Genomic DNA, 20,563 nt, shown 5'->3' with positions numbered 1-20,563 from the left:
ACAAAACTCAAGTCCAAATGGATTAAAGACCTCAATATCAGCCCGAAAACACTGAACCTGATAGAAGAGAAAGTGGGAAATACCCTACAACAGATGGGCACAGGTGATCGCTTCTTAGGTATAAGCCCAGAAGCACAGACATTAAGGGCAACATTGAATAAATGGGACCTACTAAAACTGAGAAGCTTCTGTAAAGCAAAGGACACTGTCACTAAGACACAAAGGCAACCTACTGACTGGGAGAAGATCTTCACCAACCCCGCAACAGACAAAGGTCTGATCTCCAAAATATATAGAGAACTCAAGAAACTAGACTTTAAAATGCTAATTAACCCAATTAAAAAATGGGGCACTGAACTGAACAGAGAATTCTCAACAGAAGAAGTTCAAATGGCCAAAAGACACTTAAGGTCGTGCTCAATTTCGTTAGCAATCAGGGAAATGCAAATCAAAACAACTTTGAGATATCATCTTACACCTGTCAGAATGGCTAAAGTCAAAAACACCAAGGATAGCCTTTGCTGGAGAGGCTGTGGAGGAAGGGGTACCCTCATCCATTGCTGGTGGGAATGCAATCTTGTGCAACCACTGTGGAAGTCAGTGTTTCGGTTTCTCAGGAAATTCGGGATCAACCTACCCCTGGATCCAGCAATACCACTCTTGGGAATTTACCCAAGAGATGCTCTATCACATGTCAAAAGCATTTGTTCAACTATGTTCATAGCAGTATTATTTGTAATAGCCAGAACCTGGAAACAACCTAGATGCCCTTCAATGGAAGAATGGATGAAGAAAGTATGGAATATATACACACTAGAGTACTACTCAGCGGTAAAAAACAATGACTTCTCGAATTTTGCATGCAAATGGATGGAAATAGAAAACACTATCCTGAGTGAGGTATCCCAGACCCAAAGAGATGAACATGGGATGTACTCACTCATAATTGGTTTCCAGCCATAAATAGGGGCCACGGAGTCTACAATAGGCGAATCTAAAGAAGCTAAGTAAGAAGGTGAACCCAAGGAAAAACATATCCTCTTGGATAAGGGAAGTAGACAAAATTGCCGGGGAGAAAAGTGGGATGTTGGAGGTGGGGTGGGATGGGGGTAAGGGGAGATGGGGAGAGAAAAGGTAGAAGGGAAGGAGGGGGGACTTGGGGAAACAGGAGGATCGGGATAAAGGAAGGTTGGATAGGGGAGCACGGAACCACAATTCTTAGTTAAGGGACCCACTTTAGGGTAGGCAGGAGACTTGACTCTAGAGGGGCTCCCAGGTGCCCAAGCTGAGGTCCCCAGTTAGTTCCTTGGGCAGCTGAGGATAGGGAACCTGAAATGACCCTATCCTAGAGCAATACTGACGAATATCTTGCATATCATCCTAGAACTTTCATCTGGCGATGGATGGAGATAGAGACAGAGACCCACACTGGAGCACTGGACTGAGCTCCCAAGGTCCCAACGAGGAGCAGAAGGAGGGAGAACATGAGCAAAGAAGTCGGGACCACGAGGGGTGCACCCACCCACTGAGACAGTGGAGCTGATCTACTGGGAGCTCACCAAGGCCAGCTGGACTGGGATTGAAAAAGCATGGGATAAAACTGGACTCTCTGAACATGGCGAACAATGAGGGCTGATGAGACGCCAAGGACAATGGCACGCGGTTTTGATCCTATGCAATGTGCTGGCTTGGTGGGAGCCTAGCCAGCTTGAATGTTCACCTTCCTAGATATGGACGGAAGGGGGAGGACCTAGGACTTACCACAGGGCAGGGAACCCTGACTGCTCTTTGGACTGGAGAGGGAGGGGGAGAAATGTGGGGGGAAGGGGAGAAGAATGGGAGGAGGGGGAGGGAAATGGGAGGCTGAGAGGAGGTGGAAATTTGTTTTTTTTTTTCTTTTCTTTATTCTCCTTTAATCAATAAAAAAAAAAAAAGAACAGAAGATTCATGCTTTAAAAGAAAAAAAAAAAAGTTGGGACCACGAGGGGTGCACCCACCCACTGAGACAGTGGAGCTGATCTACTGGGAGCTCACCAAGGCCAGCTGGACTGTGACTGAAAAAACATGGGTTAAAACTGGACTCTCTGAACATGGCGAACAATGAGGGCTGATGAGAAGCCAAGGACAATGGCACGGGGTTTTGATCCTACGCAATGTGCTGGCTTGGTGGGAGCCTAGCCAGTTTGGATGTTCACCTTCCTAGATATGGACAGAGGGGGGAGGACCTAGGACTTACCACAGGGCAGGAAACCCTGACTGCTCGTTGGACTGGAGAGGGAGGGGGAGAGGAGTGGGAGAAGGGGGAGAAGGATGGGAGGAGGGGGAGGGAAATGGGAGGCTGGGAGGAGGTGGAAACTTGTTTTTTTTTCTTTTCTCAATAAAAAGTAATAAATTAAAAAAAAAACAAAGTCTTTAAAGAGACAGAGTACAGATAGTCATAGATTAAAGGAGTAAAGATAATAAATATTAAAAAGTAATAGAGTAAAAATAAGCCACGCAAAAATGGAAAATTCACAGAGAGTCTATTATTGTGTTATCTTTGAATTTTTTGACTGTGAATGAGCTAAGTACAGAGAGGCATTTCATTGTACGAGCCACTAAGCTAAACCAGCATGTATATTATAAAGATGTCATGACTTCCAAATATGGGTCTAAGGATATGTTACTTTGGAAAAGAGGCTCTTTTCTTGTTTCCACAGAGGATGAGAACCTGTGGACTGCTTCCAGACTGGTGTGGTTTTATGGAACAAGACCCCCTGAAAGGTTGCCTTGAACACCCCTCAAGAAATTACTTCACCTAATAAATAGCAGGAAGAGTTTGGACAGAACTATGCCCATATTCCCAAATATTATTTATAAATATTTCCTTATATTTAAAAGGGTATGCTATAGAGATTGGCATTAGTATGGATCTTGCTCAATTGATACAAATTTAAGGTCAATTTTGTTATTTATGTATTTCTGCTCTTAATTAAGGTATTGTGTTTGTACAGCTCACTTATAATTAAGAAATATAGGTAAACAGAAAGTCATCTATAATAGTCAAGCTTGTAGTCACATTGGCTAGGTTTTCTAGATGTATAAAGATATATTTCAGTTAGACAGGCATTCCTCAAATCTTTCAGAGACTTTCAGAATATGGCATTTAAAATGTTTAAGAACTTAGGACTTCTCATGACAGTGAGACACTGCCCCTAGCAGCACCAATTACTTCAAGAGGATGATGGGCATCAAAGAGGTTCATAATGGAGTTGGTTAGCCATTTGGGCAAGAAACTGCTCTTGCCTGGACTGCTTGACTGGACATGTAGGACCCACAGAGAAATGACTGCTGAACTTGCCTAAAGGTAAGAAAGGGCCTTCGGGGTTTCCTGTTTCATAAAAGAATCTGCCAGACACGTTAAGGACACAAAAGAAAATGACTGACAAACTGCCAATATAGGTGGAACTGTCTTTGAAATTTCCTGCTTCATGGAAAAATCTGTTGGATACTATGGGCCTGTAGGCTGGAGATTGGATGCCCCAACAGTACAGAATAACTTTGGGTGACTGTCCAGGCAATGAGATGTCTCTGTCAATTCTAGAATTTTGGAAGTTGCTTACAATGCACTTCCTGTTTTCTTAGGTAATGTTATATTCTTCTGGAGTCTTTGATGACGTTGAAGAATTTATAATTATAGTTAGAGTTTTCTTTAGTTATGATAAAAGATAAAACAGATATAAGTATTGTAACTGTAATTCTTGTTAGTAACTTTTTGTTATATGTGATTTTACTATGTTAAAGTTAAAGCCTTCCTTTTTATTTAAACAGAAAAGCAGAAATGATGTGGGATGTCCTGTCTATGTGTTGCTTTTATTGGTTAATGAATAAATAACTGGCTTGGCCTATAGCATGGAAGGAGGAAGGCGAGAAGCCATGGAGCCACCAGAGATAGATGTTGTGAACTTTACCTAGTAAGCCAGCCATGTGACAATATACAGATTAATAGAAATGGGTTAAATTAATATAAGAGTTAGCCAATAAGAAGCTAGAGCTAAGGGGAAGCTGCAGACAGAAAAGATTACAGATACACAGTAAAGACAAATTAATATGGAAAAAATCCTCTAAATGGGTTGCAATGTGTTTTAAAATGTACATAGGCTTGGGAGAAAAAAGAGAAATGGTATAGACAATCTGAGAAAAAGAGGTTTAAGAACAATAAAATCTTTAAAGAAAGAACAAAGTGATATAAAGAAAAAAGTCACACAAAGATGGAAAATACATAGGTACGCTGCATTCTGTATATTATTGTATAGATTTTGAATTTTTTGAATGCTGATGAGCAAATGGCAGCTACTGATAAACATGGGATTGTGAACTGGACTGCTAAACTGAACCAAAAAAGATACTTTATGGATACCTTAACTTTTAAAAAGGAAGTCAAAAAATGTTACTTTGGGGAAGGGGTTTTGCTTTCTTTCCACAGGAAATGAGAGATGCAGATTCATAATAGGTTAATATGGATTAGGTTTGATTGCAGAAGACCCCTGAAAATCCCGGCTACAAACATAAAGAAATAAACCTCGAAAAATTACAAAATACTTAACGTATATTTTACCTGCTCAAACATATAATAAAAAATAGTTTTGGCTAACTTGGGTACAACACTCAGTCTGTATTTGTACTAATGCAGATATGCGCTTTACCTTTATGTATTTTCGGAGCAAAGAGACCAGACACCAATAAAAACAGATGGCCCAAATGACCCAGCATGTTAAAATGCCTGTTACAGTCTCTTCAGAACTCTGTATCCAAAGCAGTTTCAAGGCTGCTGGCTGAGATGGTACAGCCTCACTCCCTAATCCAGTCAAGACAAAAAACAATCACCTTATTTTCTTAAGGTTCCCCCAAAGATACCAGCACCCACAGGAAGTAGTCTAGAGAACTACTTCACCTACACTCCCAAAAGATAGGATAAAGGTGGCTTTCAATTATTCAATGGATTATGAAGGCTTGTCCTTGTTTAGGGGTTGATTACATGTTATTATTGGTCATAGTCAGAAAAAAGCTAAACAAAGAAGTTAAGTGCAAAGATCTCTTTCTAAAGGAATAAAAGAGTATATGATATAGGAATGATACCAAAAAAAGGGTAGATTATAGATCTACTTTAATCCAAAAAACAACTATTAATTTTAAGATATTTAATATTGGTATGAATGTTAGTTTATTAATACAAATTTAAAGTTAATTTTGTTATACTGTATGTTTCTACTCTTGTTTAGGACATTGCAATTATGTAGCTCATTTAAAACTGTAAGGTATCTTTAATACCAGCACAAGGCAGAGACAGAGACAGGCACATCTCTGTGAGTTCAAGGCCAGCCTGGTCTACAGAGTGAGTTCCAGGACAGCCTCTAAAGCTACAAAGAAACCCTGTCTCAAAAAAAAAAAAGTTATGTATTAATAAGTATAGATTAATAGCTAGTCATCTATAACAGTCAAACTTAGAGTCATGCTAAGTATGTCTTCAAGGTCATACACAGATATATTTATAGAGACAATGATTTTTAAACACTTCAAAGACCTAAAGAATATGGCATTTAATATGTTTAATAACCTAGGGTTTTTCATGACCTTTTCCCAACAGCACCAATCTACTTCAAAAGAGGATAATGGACATCAAAGAAACTCTTTATTGAGCTTTATAGCAAAAGCTAGCATTTGGGTGAAGAAACTGCCCTTGGCCCCAACTGCTGACAGTATAATGTCCAAACTGGACCAGCAGCATGAAAAGAAAAAAATGATTGCCAAATTTCGCCAAGATAAGGTAGAGGAGGCCTTCAAAATTCCCTGCTTCTCAAAAATGTCTGTCAGATATTATAGGCCTGTAGCTGAAGTTGAATGGTTCAACGTTACAGAAGAACTTTGAGTGACTGTCCAGGCAGTAAGCTTTTTCTGTTGTCTCTTAATTTTGGAAATCACTTACTCTGCACTTCTGTTTCCTCGGGTAATATATCCTTCTCAGGGCTTCAATGGGGTTGAAAACTAGAGAGTTAATTACAGTTGTAATTCTCTCTAATCATGGTAGAAAGTAAATTAGGTACAAAACTCTAAACTCTTCAGGAAAAGACAACTGATGGAATATTTTCTCTTATTTTGTTAAATACAAATATAACTGTAATTCTTACTTGATAACTGTTTTGTTGTATATTATTATACTGTGTTAATGTTTAAACCTTGGTTTTTAATTAAACAAAAAGGGGAAATATGGAATATTACTTTACCCTGTGTGAATATATGTCACTGTGATTGGATTAATAAAGAGGCTGACTGGCCAATAGACAGACAGGTAGAGGTTAGGTGGGACTTGCAGACAAAAAGAGCATGAAGAGAACGAGTCTAAGATTCATGAGGAAATGTGAGGAGAAGGAGATGAGCTTGTTATTCTGAGATATCAAATCACGTGAAAGAGCATAGATAAAAAATACAAGTTAATTTAAAATGTAAGAGTTAGCTAACAACAAGCCTGAGATATTGGCCAAGGATTAATAATTAATAAGTTCCAATGTGGTTATTTGGGAGCAGCTCCCAGGACACAGAGAAACTGTCTACATTATTCATGAAAGCTAAAATGTGAAATAGGCCAAGGATCCAAACAGAGGAATGAGACATCTAATCTTAAAAGAGAATGGAATCCTGACACATGCTACAGCAGATAGACCTCAATGATATGGTACTTAGTAAAATAAGCTAGTCACTAAAAAAACAAAGACTATATAATTTCACTTATAAGAAGTACCTAGAAAAATCAAAGTCATAGAGATGAAAACCAGAATAATGATTGGCAGGATATAAAAGGAAAATGACAATGAATAGTTTCAGTTTTGTAAGATAAAAAGAATTCTAACAATGGGACCTTTTCAAAAAGTGAACTGCATATTAAAACAATTAAGATGGCAAATTCCAAGTACATCTGACCACAATTTTAAACACAGAAGAAATAATATCTCAAGTGCCAGCCACTAGTGTACCTCAGCTGTGGGGCTCTTTCCACAGTCCTTTGGTAGTGTGTTTTATACTTACTAAGCACACATATAGCTTTGGATGGTCAGGAAGATGATCCTGTATAACTCTGATGAATAGAAATAAAACTAGGGTATTTTATGTTACTCAGACTGACATAGGATTCTCAGTCACAAAGACAGCCTTTGACACAGACAGCTAACTTTAGTCTCCAGAACAAATTCAAAGCAGGCTGGTTGTCCCTAGAGACAAATATCTGGTTTCCCCTAGAGACATATAAACGAGCTTGCTTTCCAAGGTGTTTTACTAACTGAAGGTCAAAAGTTGAAGCAACTTTAGTCTGCATGTACTCCTTACCACTCAAGGTCCAGCTAATTGTTACTGTTAAATTTTGATTTCCAATGTCATTTTCTGTCTGGGAAAGAACTATGTGCATGGGTCAATGCAATATTCCTAGCCTGAGAGAAAATACATTAGTTTTCATGTATTGTGAGAATGGGTCAGGCCTTGAAAATGTAACTCATAATTGTCCAGAGTTTGTGAGGGCAGTAGTTGGCTGAGAGAGAGAGAGGAGTGAGCAAAGAGAAGGATGCAGAGTTAATTAGGGAGAAGCTGCTGACTAGAGCATTAGGAGGAGAGATGTAGAGCTAATTAAGAAGCTGTGTAGAGGAGCAAGAGAGATTTTTCAGAAAGGATTTTGTTCATGATGAAGTATAAGAGAAAGTTACCACCAGAAAGTATCTGTATTTCCTTAATTTTTTTCCCCTTCAGATAGAAAAGTCTAACCCAAGGAAAGAGAAAAAGATATTTCCTAAGAAGTTTAGTTCATGCCAGCTTCGTGGATTTTTTTACCCTGGTGCTGACTGGGTGCTGGCCCTACTAAGGCAACTACAAGGTGTGGCCTTTGTTGGAAGTGTGTCACTATGGGGAAGGGGGCAGGTTTTGAGGTCTCCTAAGCTTAAGCTACGCCCAATGTGAAACACAATTCACTTCCTGTTGTCTGCAGATCAATACGTAGAACTCTCAGCTCCTTCCCCCAGCACCATGTCTGCTTGCATGCCACCTGTCATGATGACAATGAACTAAACCTCAGAAACTATAAGCCAGCCCCAATTAAATGTTTTTCTTTATAAAAATTTCCATGAGTATGGTGTCTCTCCACAGCAACAGAAACCCCAAGACAATTCCCCAAATATTTGCCTTGAGGGATGAGGCAGTCATAACTTAAAGATAAAAGATAAAAAAGGATCTAATACCCTTCATCAACACAGTTTAATAATTTCCCACCGCAAAGAAAGTTAGGTGTCAATACAGAAGACAGATTGAATGTGGGTCAGATGACAAGCCAGGAGACAAGGGAGAAGACTTCTGTAGTCACTAAATCAATAAGCAACAGTGTGAGTCAATATCATCTTTAAGCACAGAAGAAAGATAAAGGACTTTGAAAAGACAAAGTCAAAACTGTCCACTGCCTGATTTTTAACTATAATGGTAATATTTTTAGAGAAAAGATAAAGACACACACACACAAACACACACAAAGTTTTAGTTTCTTATGATCACAAAAACTATTCTGGATGGAGTTACCACCACATTCTTAGCGTGAATGGAAACTATAAGCAATATATATTGTAATATAATTTTACAAAATAATTTATACAGATACACTTAAGTTAGAAATAAAACTATTAATCTTGTTTTATACATCAGTCTATTTCATGAATATTCATTAATACCATTTTTTTCTCTAAGTAAAGCTGTATGTTCAAATAATATTTCCTCTTTGGACAACACAGATTACCTGAATGTTTGCTGGGAATGTTTCAGCAGCTTGTCTAGAACGAAGAAGGTGAGGGACAATCTTTAACTTCACTCTGGTACTGACCGGGTCTCTTTTCAGTTCTGGCTTTAGAACTGCTCCCTGTGAAAAACATGTTTGATTTTAATGCATTTTAAAATTATTTGTAGCTTTTTACTCTTTAAAATTACTGAAAGATTCCTAGGTGCTGGTGGGAAGGCCTAGCAGTTAAAAGCACTTCTTGCTCTTGCAGAAGACCTGGGTTTGATTCCCAACACCCTATTGTGGCTCAAAACCATCCATTAACTCCAGTTTCAAGGGATCCAGGGCTACCTTCTAGCCTCCGTGGGTAGCAGACACACACATACATGCATACAACAAAACATTCAAACATACAAATAAATAAATAATTGTTTTATTTACTAAAGATTCCAAAAGCTCTTTTATCAGTATCACCAACTACCAACTGTTACATTAAATACTAAAACTGGGAAATCTGAAACATCAATAAGTTAATTTTTAAATAAATAACATTTTCCTTTTAAAAGACAGACTGGTTTTGTTTTTCTTTTAAATTACTGAGTAAGACCATCACTTTATAGTTTTTGGAGGTTATCTTCAGCATCCATCTTACTAGGGAAGAGCTGGGTATTTCCATACTCTGAACTGAGTTTGCTGTGATAGCTATTTTGCTTGATGTGATAACATCCAGTTTGCAGACACATGATCAGAAAATAGGGATGATTTCTGCCCCTTTTTAAGTCACTGTTAAGTCAGTGTAGATCTTTGATTCTATAGCAAAACTTACTAAATAATGGTTCCTAAAGCTTAGTTATAATTTGGAGCTTAAGACAAGTTGTTGAGCTCCTGCAGATGCTTTTAAATAGAATTCCAGTCTATCTTACAGTTTGGATGGGGTCCTTAGGTTGTATGCTTTTGTAACATCACTAGTCATCTGGAAAATACTATCTTACTGCATTAAGCAAATATTTCAATATAAAACAGCCCTAACACATATTTTTTTAAAAGTATTCCTTTGAACATTAACTCTTCAGGAAATGTATTGCTAAGTTACTGGGTCAATATTCAAATTTCCCACAATTTTAGTTTTTCCTTGGAAGTTTAACTTTTGGTATTCCAAAAGAAAAAAAAAATCAATTATTTTTGATGTATGTTATCTTTTTCTTTCTTTTGAGAGAAAAGGTCTGCCAAAATACCAATCACAATAACCACAGCTTATTTATCTATTCTTCAAGTAAAATAATTTCTAATGTTTCATCAGGATATTAAGATAAAACATAATCATTCTGCCTTCTTTCTCATTCTCACTCTCCCTCCTCCCTTTGTTTCTTCAACTTCCCCTCTCCTTCCATAAGTATGTGACAAAGCTTTGCCTTAATATGTTGTATGATCTCACACAATATATATCCACTATTACTCTCATGCCATCAATGCAAATATCAACTTTTAAAAAATGGCAAATAATTTCATACCTTTACAGATTCCCTGAAAAGTTATTTATTATTCCAAAGAGGTCAATAGACTATAATCTGAAAACCAATAATCTAATTCTTTCATTTTTACACGAAGAACATGAAGCACAGAGTTGAGTGATTAGCCAAATCTCTCTTCTTAACACATTGATTTTTCGTGCAGACATTAGGAACTACAATCCAGGAATCTCGCTGTTCTTTCTGCTATACCACTCAATTTAATCTAACTAGAACTACTAATTAATATTTATGACCTTAAAAGAAAGCAAGCAAACACACAAATCACACTGTGTTTGGACTGGAATTTGGAATACTTTGACGCAGTGAAGAACTTATTAAGCAATGATGTTACTTTGAGACTGCAGAAACCACCTTTTGTTCTAGATTATAATCAGGAACTAGCTAACTACAGCCTGTAGACCACATATGGCCCACCATTTATTTCAACATGAATTGTGAGTTTTAAAAATTGCTTTTATACCTTTAAACGGAAAAAAGGAATAACATTTTGTAATACATGAAAATTCTATGATATGAAAGTATCGAAATTCCTAATTTTATTGAAACACAACCATGTCTATTCAGTTATCTACTACCTCTTGCTTCTTTTCATGTTTCAGAATTTGAGTAGTTACAGCCTCAGATGCTATAATGTCTACAGAGCCCAAAATAACTGCAAAAAAAAAAGTTTGTGAATCCCTCATCTACATAATGTATTATTATTATTTATATATTGACGTGGAAAACACCAGAACTATTAAACTCACCTCTTGGGAGTTTAATTCACATACACAAACATGACTTAAAACTAGTATTTTATAAAACATGACTTTAGCTTACAAATTAAGTAGGGAAAAATAACAGTTGATGTCAGCACAATGTTTGTTACGCTGATGTGAGACTAAACCAAAGCAACTTACCTCTTTTGTCTTCAGTGGTATGTCCCCAAGGTATACCTTGTACATCTTATTAATGATGGACGGGTTATTCCAGTCAATTAAACTATGGGAGGTTTCAATAGAGAGTTAAAATTATTTTTGTCCCCATTTCAATGATTAAAACAAATAACTCTAATATTTGTCATCAGAGAAAGATGCCAGAAATACACAGATAGAAAGGACAACTGGTCTGTAGAAAGTAAAAAGGAAGTTAGCTTGAAAAACTACAAATCACTCATTCCAGTTCTTCCACTTTGATTCATCAGATTACCAGAGCCAATGGCCCAACTACTGGGTCAGGGCCAGCACTATGGAGCAGCTCAGCAGAGCAGACATAGACCATACTTGTACTAAAAGCTCTGGGCCAAGAGTTGATACTTCTGTTTAACTTAAAAATGTTAAACAACAAAAATAGTTTTATGCTTCAAATAATCACACCCTTGGAAACTTGTAACATATTGTCTTTCTCCAGTACTGTTATTTGATTCCTGACATCATGCAATTCCTTATCTACTTTAATAGCTTCAATATCTAAAACGAGAAGTCACAATGCCATTTGTCACAGACTCATTCCTAGCTGGGCTATCGAAAAAAAGCTGAGTTGGGATACAGTGACTGGATAAAAAGTATCTGTCCCACCACTACCACCACAGCTGGACTCATTCGCTCACTTTATAAACCTAATAATTATAAAATCTTGAATTGGACGGCTGAAGTTCTCCCATGCTATCTCTAACTTTGAACACAGTTCTTTCAACTTATGCAGTATTTCTGTAAAAACAATTTGTTATGCTGCTCAACTGTGGTTTTCATCCAATTATTCCATTATACCTTATCAATCGGCCTCTTTGACTGTTTATCCACAATCCCACCATTCTCAAAGGCACTCTATATTTGAATGTTAGTTCTATTCACCTACATCTCTTCTCAGCTACTTGATGCTAATTAATCAACTTCTACCACTATTTCCCTTTTATGAAACTTCAGGTTTTGAAAATTTCAACAAAACAAAGAAATGTTTTAGGAAAGCAAACTGAATGCCTAGTTGTGCTTGACCAGAGAGGAAATTTTTCACTGTTCCTTTATTTTGCTGTACTCATCTTTTTTAAGGTTTACTTTTCCATGTAGTCATTGTAAAATGTTCAGAAAATATAAAAAACAAATTTTCTTCTATGAACCATGTTATTTTTTTTTCAATATGACAACCACTGACTTTGTCGTATCTTTTTCCAGACTCTAACTGGCTGACAGTACAGCTGTCAGAAATAATACTTGAAGATATACTTTTGAGATTTTTCTTTCCAAAATGGGAATTACCTATGTGTTTTCCCAACAGGATTTTGATCTCTTGATATAATTTCATAGTATAAACATTTTTATCCAAAAAAACAAAAATTAATATATCTAGGAATTACATTTGTACTTCCAACAATCGAATCTACAATATGATTATCAAAGGGGCCAGTTCAAACTTAATAAATTACTGAGAAGGAAGACGTTTTCTACACTTCAAAACTAAATCCCTTGAATGAATATCAGAAATATTCTAAGTTATAAGCAATTAAAAAAAAAAAACCTTGAGACTTGAAAGGTTAGAAAAAATGTAGTCCAATTTTCTCATTCTAGTGTGGCAAGGTTAAGCTTGGCTTTCAAATTCAATCAATAAAAGACATGAGCAAAAATAAGATCATGACTATCATCTCCTCTATGTCCCTCTCCTTAAACTCTGGGTCAAGACTTCCGCATGGAATCATATTACTGAATATGGGTCATAACAAATTTTTAGCAGTAAAGTTTCTAAATATGGAACCACCAAAAATTCATTCAAAATCAAATGTGACGAAGCCAGTGTTTCTGGCGGCTGACTCATACTGCATCATGCAGTTTCCCTGCAGCCTTTGCTCTGACTACTCAATTTGCAGGTTTTGCACTGCACCCATATGGTGTCAGTCAAACAACACAAGCAAACATTGACTGAAACCCCTGCCTCCTATCAAAAACCATCATGTTATAAATTTCCCTGTTCTTACTATACATTCCATCTCTTATAGAAAGTGGCTGGTATACAGAAAACTTCTATTATTTTCCTACCATCATCCCTCAGCACACAAAATCAAATGAGTCTTATCTTTGAATTTTATCATGTTAGAATATCTGATTAGAACTTGCTAAGTTGCAACTTGAATTAAACTTTTAATAAAAAATCATCGCATGGGTTTTGGCTTAGGATTAGGACAGAATGTACAGTAATTTCTAAACGCCTTTAACTTCTGCCACTTTGTACTCAATATTTAGGAAAAGCAGTGTTCCTAGCAGTAACCATTGTAAAATCAAAAAAAAGCAATAGACCCTAAAGCAAGTTAAAGATGATCTGCCTTAAGTAGCAAATATTCAGCCAAGATTTAATTCTTTGTGTAAAAATGAACAAGCACATCCATTTTATTAATAGGAAAAATGCTTTCATCATAAATAAATGGAAAAATTATATGTACAGCAAAAATTATTTTAAAATAAGTTTATGATTTATTACCATCAAATGTCTGATTTTCAAATCTATTCATACACTATATATCCACAGTCACATAAGAAAAATCTCAAAGAAAAAGGATCACAAAAAAAGTTAAAGAAGCCCTGCTATATCCCACCTCATATGCTTTAGCTGTAAGCTAGCTACTCACAGCCACCACCATTATCCAATCAAACTATTAACAGGAGAACAAACTAAGGCCAATCAAGTTCATTTCCTTATTTTACTATACCTCCTTGCACTGGTCTTCTTGGAGGGAGCAAAGTAAAATTATATAATATTTATAAAAGTTTTTATGACATTTTTCATATTCCTCTGTCATGTAACATGTTACTTTAGCAAAACTGAATGTATTCATCAACCTTCGGGACATGGTACTATAGACCTGTAATCCTCAGTAGGCAGAGGTATGGGACAGGAGTCTAAAGACAGCCTAAGCTACATAACAAGACCATCTCAAAATTTATAAATCAATTACTAAAACCTCATGATATGAATTTTAAATACACATACAGGAGCTCACTATGTACCAAAAGCTAACTTTGAACTTATTATTCTCTTGTTCCTGTCCCCAAGGCTGAGATTATGAGTCACTAGTGTTTAAGCTTCATTTTATTTTTTAACCAAATAGATTATTTTTAAGTTATTCTTCAGTCTCTGTACTTATCATTTTAAATTTTATAATTAGAATATTTTATCATTTTGCATTCTACTTTATTACTACTTGAGGAGCACTTTATATGCTGCTATATAATTTTTACATTTTTGAAAGAAACAATAGTCTATAGAGTTATTTATCCCCATTGTGTAAAATTCCATTTGTTTTTATTTTTCAGTAACTATAGGCCATGATATGGCTAAACTTATACCATTTCTAAAAATACTTTTCTTCTTTAGAATGAATTAGAGAATAAATTCCCAGATTTACTGTGTATAATTTCTTTTCATGACTCACTGCTCAAACAGGACATAATACACAGCACTCCTGAAGAAATTTAAATAAATTTACCAACAGCTAAATGCCTGTATTTAACCCTAGTATAAACTGGTAGCTCACTTCATTTTCCATTGATTTTTATTTCATACTGAGTAATTCTCTAAGTCTATTTGCTACCTGTATCTCTTTTCAATGTAAACTTAAGTTTTACTCAGCAAACCTTTCCAGAAACCTGGTTTCTATTATAGTAACCACAATACATACACGTTCATTATTAAAAATAAACTTAACTGGTTTGAGATAGAAAAAGAATTAAAAACTAATTACTTTTTTGGTCTAATATTTGTAGATGGATGCTATAAAGTAGTTCCACACTAGCTCAAAATGGAGTATAACAAAGGGTTCTGTATTTTAAGGTAGACTTAGAGAACTATGATCTGTGATCCAAGAGAGGCCATACAAGTTTTACGTCTATATTTATAGTACAAGAGACCACGCCCAAGTAGGCTATTGGCTGAAGGAGTTCTCACAGTAAATATTTTTAACATTAACTTTTAGTTTATGTGCCTAGCCAAAAGTTTCATTTTTCATGATGGCATTCCTAACCTACTTCAGCTTTGAAATGCATTTTCAAATAGCTTTTTTTCTCTGACACAAAATTTTGCTCTTTGGTAAACTTTACTTACAAAACTGTCACAGTTTCCTAAGCCAAATACCTCATTGCATAAAACCCTGCAAAGCTTTAAGAACTCTGACCTTTCCATTATGAAAGCTTTAACAAGGAAGCAATTACCTCTGTTTGCTTTTCAATTCCAGGTCTGCTGCTGTGGCCACACTATGGCGTGTATCACTAGAAGCAATCACCAGGTGGAGAACAGCTTCCAGTTCAGGCACCTGTTCAGCTTCTATAAATTTCACTATGCCCAATTTGCACTGTAGGTAAGTGAAGGGAAGGAGAAAGAGTGGTCAGGAAAACAGAGCACACACTAAACGTATCGTTTAACATAGCAACATGGTCATAAACCATGGATCAATGTAACAGCAGGAGTGCCTACTTAGGTTTATGTACTAGACAAGTGTACTAAATCATAACTATTCATAATTTCATTTAACCCTCACAATCTATGAGGTAGATATTATTATAGACATTTTAGGTGAAGAAACTGAGGCAAGGCTTAAGACATTAAAATACACAGGAAGTGATGACGTCAGGCTTCAGAGACTAGGCAAAACAATTTTAAGTCTCCCTACTGAAGTTACACAACCTTCCTAGACTGATGAAGACTTAAGTCTCCATCTGCAGCTTCCAGGTAAAAAGGGTTGCTACATTAAGAACAACGTGCTCTATAGATGTTTGTGAGAAAAAACATGTGAACATCTCACATTCCAGAGCTTTCCTCTATTGCTAAGATATATATTACTGTCCTCTGCTTTCTTAAGCTGCTAAAATCAGAGACTATGCCTTCCAACCCACTCTAGTCAATCCGAGTGCAGCTCTGCTCCAACAGGAGTGTTTAATCCAGCAAGCTCAATGAAATGCCATGGGGAGTCTAAGAAGAACTTTCTGAAATGTAAAGAGCTGTGCGTTTCACTACAAATCATTCCTGGACAAATATACCTGAAAAGCAAAACTACATTTTCAATTTAAAAACCAGTTACACGATAGTCCTCAGATATATAAATTAGGAATGATAAAATATACTATTAAATGAGAAAGAAATTTTTAAAAATGGAATGAGAAAGAATGCCAATAAAAAAGTGCAAATGACCAGAGGCCTACCTCTCCTCCCTGCTCAACCTAACTTTCTTATACAGTTTGAAAAGAGAAGAAATCATTACTATAGATTGCAAAGGGATGGTTATAGAAGTCAAATGCACAATACATGACAAAAATGTATAAAAAACTGAAAATGACAGATTCTCATCAATAAAAGATAAAAATATTACATGATTAAATTTTACACAAACATCAAATGAACAGATTGTTTTAAATCCCCAAAGACAATTTAGTAAAAAGACAAAACTATTGTGACACATAAAAATGTATTACATAAAAGCTGTTCATATACACATACAAACACGGGGAGTGAGGAGGGGGAAGAGAGCAAGACATAGCTAACTAGGGAGGTATAACTAAGGTAGTTTTGAACTTTTTGTTACAGTTTCCTTGAGATGCTGTGAATTAAACTTAGGGCTCTAAGCCTGCCTGCTAGACACGCTATCACTGAGCAGCACTGTGGGGTTTCTGTTTGGCTTTTTGTGTTGTTGTTCTTATTTACTGTTTTGTTTTATTTTTGAGACCGAGTCTCAAATGAACTATGTAACCAAGGATGACTCTGAACACCTTGAACCTCCTTGCCGTAACATCTTGGTTATGAAGTGCCAGGATTCAACTGCAGTTTCATGCATGCTGGGTAAGCACTCTTATCAACTAAGCTATATACCCAGCACCACTCAATTCTATTTCTGACTACTTAAACCTTTCCTTTTATAATTAGAAAAAATAAAAGTTGACTAATTTGGAAGAAAAGGTATTCAAAAATAAGAAGTTTTCATTTTTAAAGCTAAACCATTTTAGCACCAGGTTATGAAATAGACAAAACTCATTCAAAGACCTTTAAATTTGCAATGACCAACTTAAGACTCTAAGTGAACAGTAACTACTACTCTCCAATATATATATACAACTATAAGCCTCAGAGAAGACTAGGTAAACAGTCTAGTAATAGAAGTGAGACCCTGGTGAACCCCAAAACCTCAGTGTCTTTTTGAAAAGGAGCTCAATTTCGCTACCTCATTAGTTGCTGTGAGGATTAAATGAGATAATGTACTCAAAGTACCCAGTACAAAGCCTGCCACAGGTCACACTCAGTAGAGTGGTTTCTATTCTATTTACCTTCCTCACCCTATGGTTTAAGGAGGGAAAATAGAAGACGTACAAGCATGAAGTAAATCTAATCAATTATAACCCTCATTGAACATAATACTCTTAAATTTTTGAGTGGCAAGAATGCCCCACTTGCTTCTTTTTCCCTCTCCTGGGAACACTTTTGATCAATGGTCACTTACAATCCCAAAAAGAAAAGGATCAAATCATTGAGACTGCTATGGAGAAATAAAGGAAGGATTGGAAGACTAACCCATGTTGCTTGAATTCCAAAATAATTACATACTGATTTCTGTTCTTCCCTGAGGTGCCTGATGACAGACACAGGGAGGCACCTTCTCTGTAGAGCACCAGTCATTTTTAAAAGCTGCTCAGAGAACATCTGTGTCCTGTTTAAATCCAGAATAAAATTCTTAATGCCAATTTTTAAAAGCCCAAGAAGAAATATAAAAGGGAGTCATGCTTTTCCCCACATTGTCACTTGTGAAGTACAGAGGTTCCTCACTTTACACAAAATGGACAGCCCTAAAAACTGAATAATGAAAGATAAATTATAATTTAATTGCATCAAAGGAGCTAAGTAATTATTAAGACCTATAATTATGAATTGAAATGATAGAAAACTAAATCTGCTCAATTTAAAAATGGGTTGTGCAAAATACTTGAAAGACGTGAGCAATGTTTGAAAGACATTAAAATCATTTCCCACTCCTCCCTTTCCCTAGGACTTTAACAAAAACTGGTAGAGGAAAAGAACATTTTGTATCATTTGCTCCTTTCAATCATATTTTTTAGAGAACCTGAACATACAAGAAATACACTGCACATGCTTCATAGGGGCAAGTGTTCAAGAACAACTCTCATGATGAGCAAACTCTGTGATACCTGTTCCAACTGTTCTGGCGTCCATGGGTTATCACCAATAACTCGTTTAGCTGCATAAAAGCTCATTCCTGGGGGAGGCTGTGGAATTCCAGAACCTCCCCCACTGTTTGAAGAAGAACCCTGTGATGAAGATGAATTTTGGCGACTCTGGGATTCATTTAACACATATCTGGAAAGGAAATAAAACTTTATCTATAAAAACATGTGAATTTGTGTATATAGAAATATATACATAAGAGTCAATAGCATGCTGTCCATGTACAGCAGTATGACAGAACAGGATTCTTAAACTATGGGTCATGACCTCGTTGGGGGTCAGATGACCCTTTCACAGGGGCTGCCTAAGACCATCAGGAAACACAGATATTTACACTACAATTGATAATAGCAAAATTACAGAAATGAAGTTAATTAAAATTACAGAAATAAGTTAATGCTTGGGGTAACCACAATATGAAGAACTATACCAAAGGGTCACAGTATTAGGAAGGTTGAGAAGCATGAGGCTAGAACAACTAAAACAAAAACTTAAACGTAAAGAATCTTTATTGTTTGTTTTTTGAGACACAGTTTCTCTATGTAGGCTGTCTCGGAACTTGCTCCATAGACCAGCCTGACCACGGACTCAGATATACACCTGTCTTTGCCTCCTGAATGCTAGGATTAAAGGTGTGTGACACCACCCAGCAACATAAAGAATCTTAAAGGCATCTTAAGTAAAGGTGTCTATATCCTCAGCAAACTAATCAGAAGAACCTATAACTCAAGGCAGTTATAAATGAATTACAACACTTAACAATAGTTGAATACAAAATATTTGTTCCATTTCCATTGCACACTACTGTCTGATGAGTTAGTAAAGACTCACTATATTTTGACTTCTAGCTGGCAAATAGACACGAGTTCAGGGACCATAAAAGGCATGTGGTGACAGTGTTCTATGCCCCAGAGCTTTCAGCTATCCTCCTTTCTTTGTAACTCACATCAGAAAACTCACTGAAGTTTCTGACAAACTGCCAACATACAAGTGCAAAACAGTCTAAAAGTTCAAAACAAAGTAAAAGGATCAAAGAGAAAATGTTAGGAGCCAGCAAGATGGCTTAATGTGTTAAGGCACTGACCACAAAAGTCTGACAATCTGAGTTTGAGTCTGAAACCCATGAAAGGTAGAAAGAGAACCAGGTACACAAAGTGACCTCCACACACACGTACAAATAATAATAATAAAGTCTTAAAAGTAGGAAAAGTCAGAAAAAATAAGAATTTTCCCAGTATATATTCAAAGCTTTTTTTATATCTCCTCATTATTATCTTATTTATTTTTTAGTTTATAGAGAGTAGAAATAAGATCTCTAATGAGTTCATTTTGATCCAATTAAAACTAGTATTCCTCATAATCAAAATAAATTTTTGATATAAATACTAGTTAAAATCCCTTTAACAGTATAATTCTATACTGATAAATCTAGTCATAATGGATAATAATAAAATTCTCATTATAATTAAAGAAAGTACTTGAAAGCTATGGTAGTTTGAATGAAAATGTCTCCATAGGCTTATAGTTGGTTCCCAGCTATTGGCACTTTGGGGGACAGTAAATCCCCACAACCATAACTGCTGGAGGGAGTAAGTCACTGGGGGTGAGATTTGAGTTTATATTCTCGCCCACTCTCAGTTTCATGCCTGCCGTCACAGCCCTACAGAAAAAAAAAAAAAGAATAAAGAAAAATCAAGCTACTCAACTAGAGGAGCCAAAGAAGAGCAAATCAAATCATACAACCTGAACCCTTTGGTCTCTGGCACTGAGGTCAGAGATGTGCAGCGCCATTTGCCTGGTCCTCTATGTACATCTACACTCAAGATCAGAAGAACTTTAGGAAACTATCTCTGACAACAGGACAAAATCAATAGGCTAGTGGCAGATCTCAACCTGGAACTAGGCCAGATTCCAAAATCTGATAAAACATATCTTGACTACAAGGGGCTAACATTCTGTTAAGAAAATGAAAATGTCAGCAATGTGATAAAAACACAAAGTAGTATACAGGAGGATCTTTGGGGTTATAAAGATACAGAAAACAGAGCAAATATCTACA

General features: G+C 36.2%; 1 protein-coding gene across 4 annotated transcripts in view; it reads right to left on the bottom strand.

The window, feature by feature from the left end:
• Positions 1–20,563, bottom strand: part of Ecpas (Ecm29 proteasome adaptor and scaffold) — a 116,181-nt gene that overhangs the window by 57,189 nt on the left and 38,429 nt on the right. For all 4 annotated transcript variants that reach the window (XM_075967129.1, XM_075967128.1, XM_075967130.1 and 1 more), the window contains 4 exons: positions 18,468–18,636; positions 15,489–15,628; positions 11,214–11,295; positions 8,804–8,923 (listed from right to left, as the gene is read on the bottom strand). In XM_075967129.1, coding sequence (XP_075823244.1) covers positions 8,804–8,923; positions 11,214–11,295; positions 15,489–15,628; positions 18,468–18,636 — 511 coding nt within the window. The remainder of the gene's footprint in view (positions 1–8,803; positions 8,924–11,213; positions 11,296–15,488; positions 15,629–18,467; positions 18,637–20,563) is intronic.

The sequence above is a fragment of the Microtus pennsylvanicus genome, chromosome 3 (assembly GCF_037038515.1).
Source record: "Microtus pennsylvanicus isolate mMicPen1 chromosome 3, mMicPen1.hap1, whole genome shotgun sequence".
In the NCBI taxonomy this organism is placed as follows: domain Eukaryota; kingdom Metazoa; phylum Chordata; class Mammalia; order Rodentia; family Cricetidae; genus Microtus; species Microtus pennsylvanicus.
This window is presented reverse-complemented; position numbering and strand designations above follow the sequence as displayed.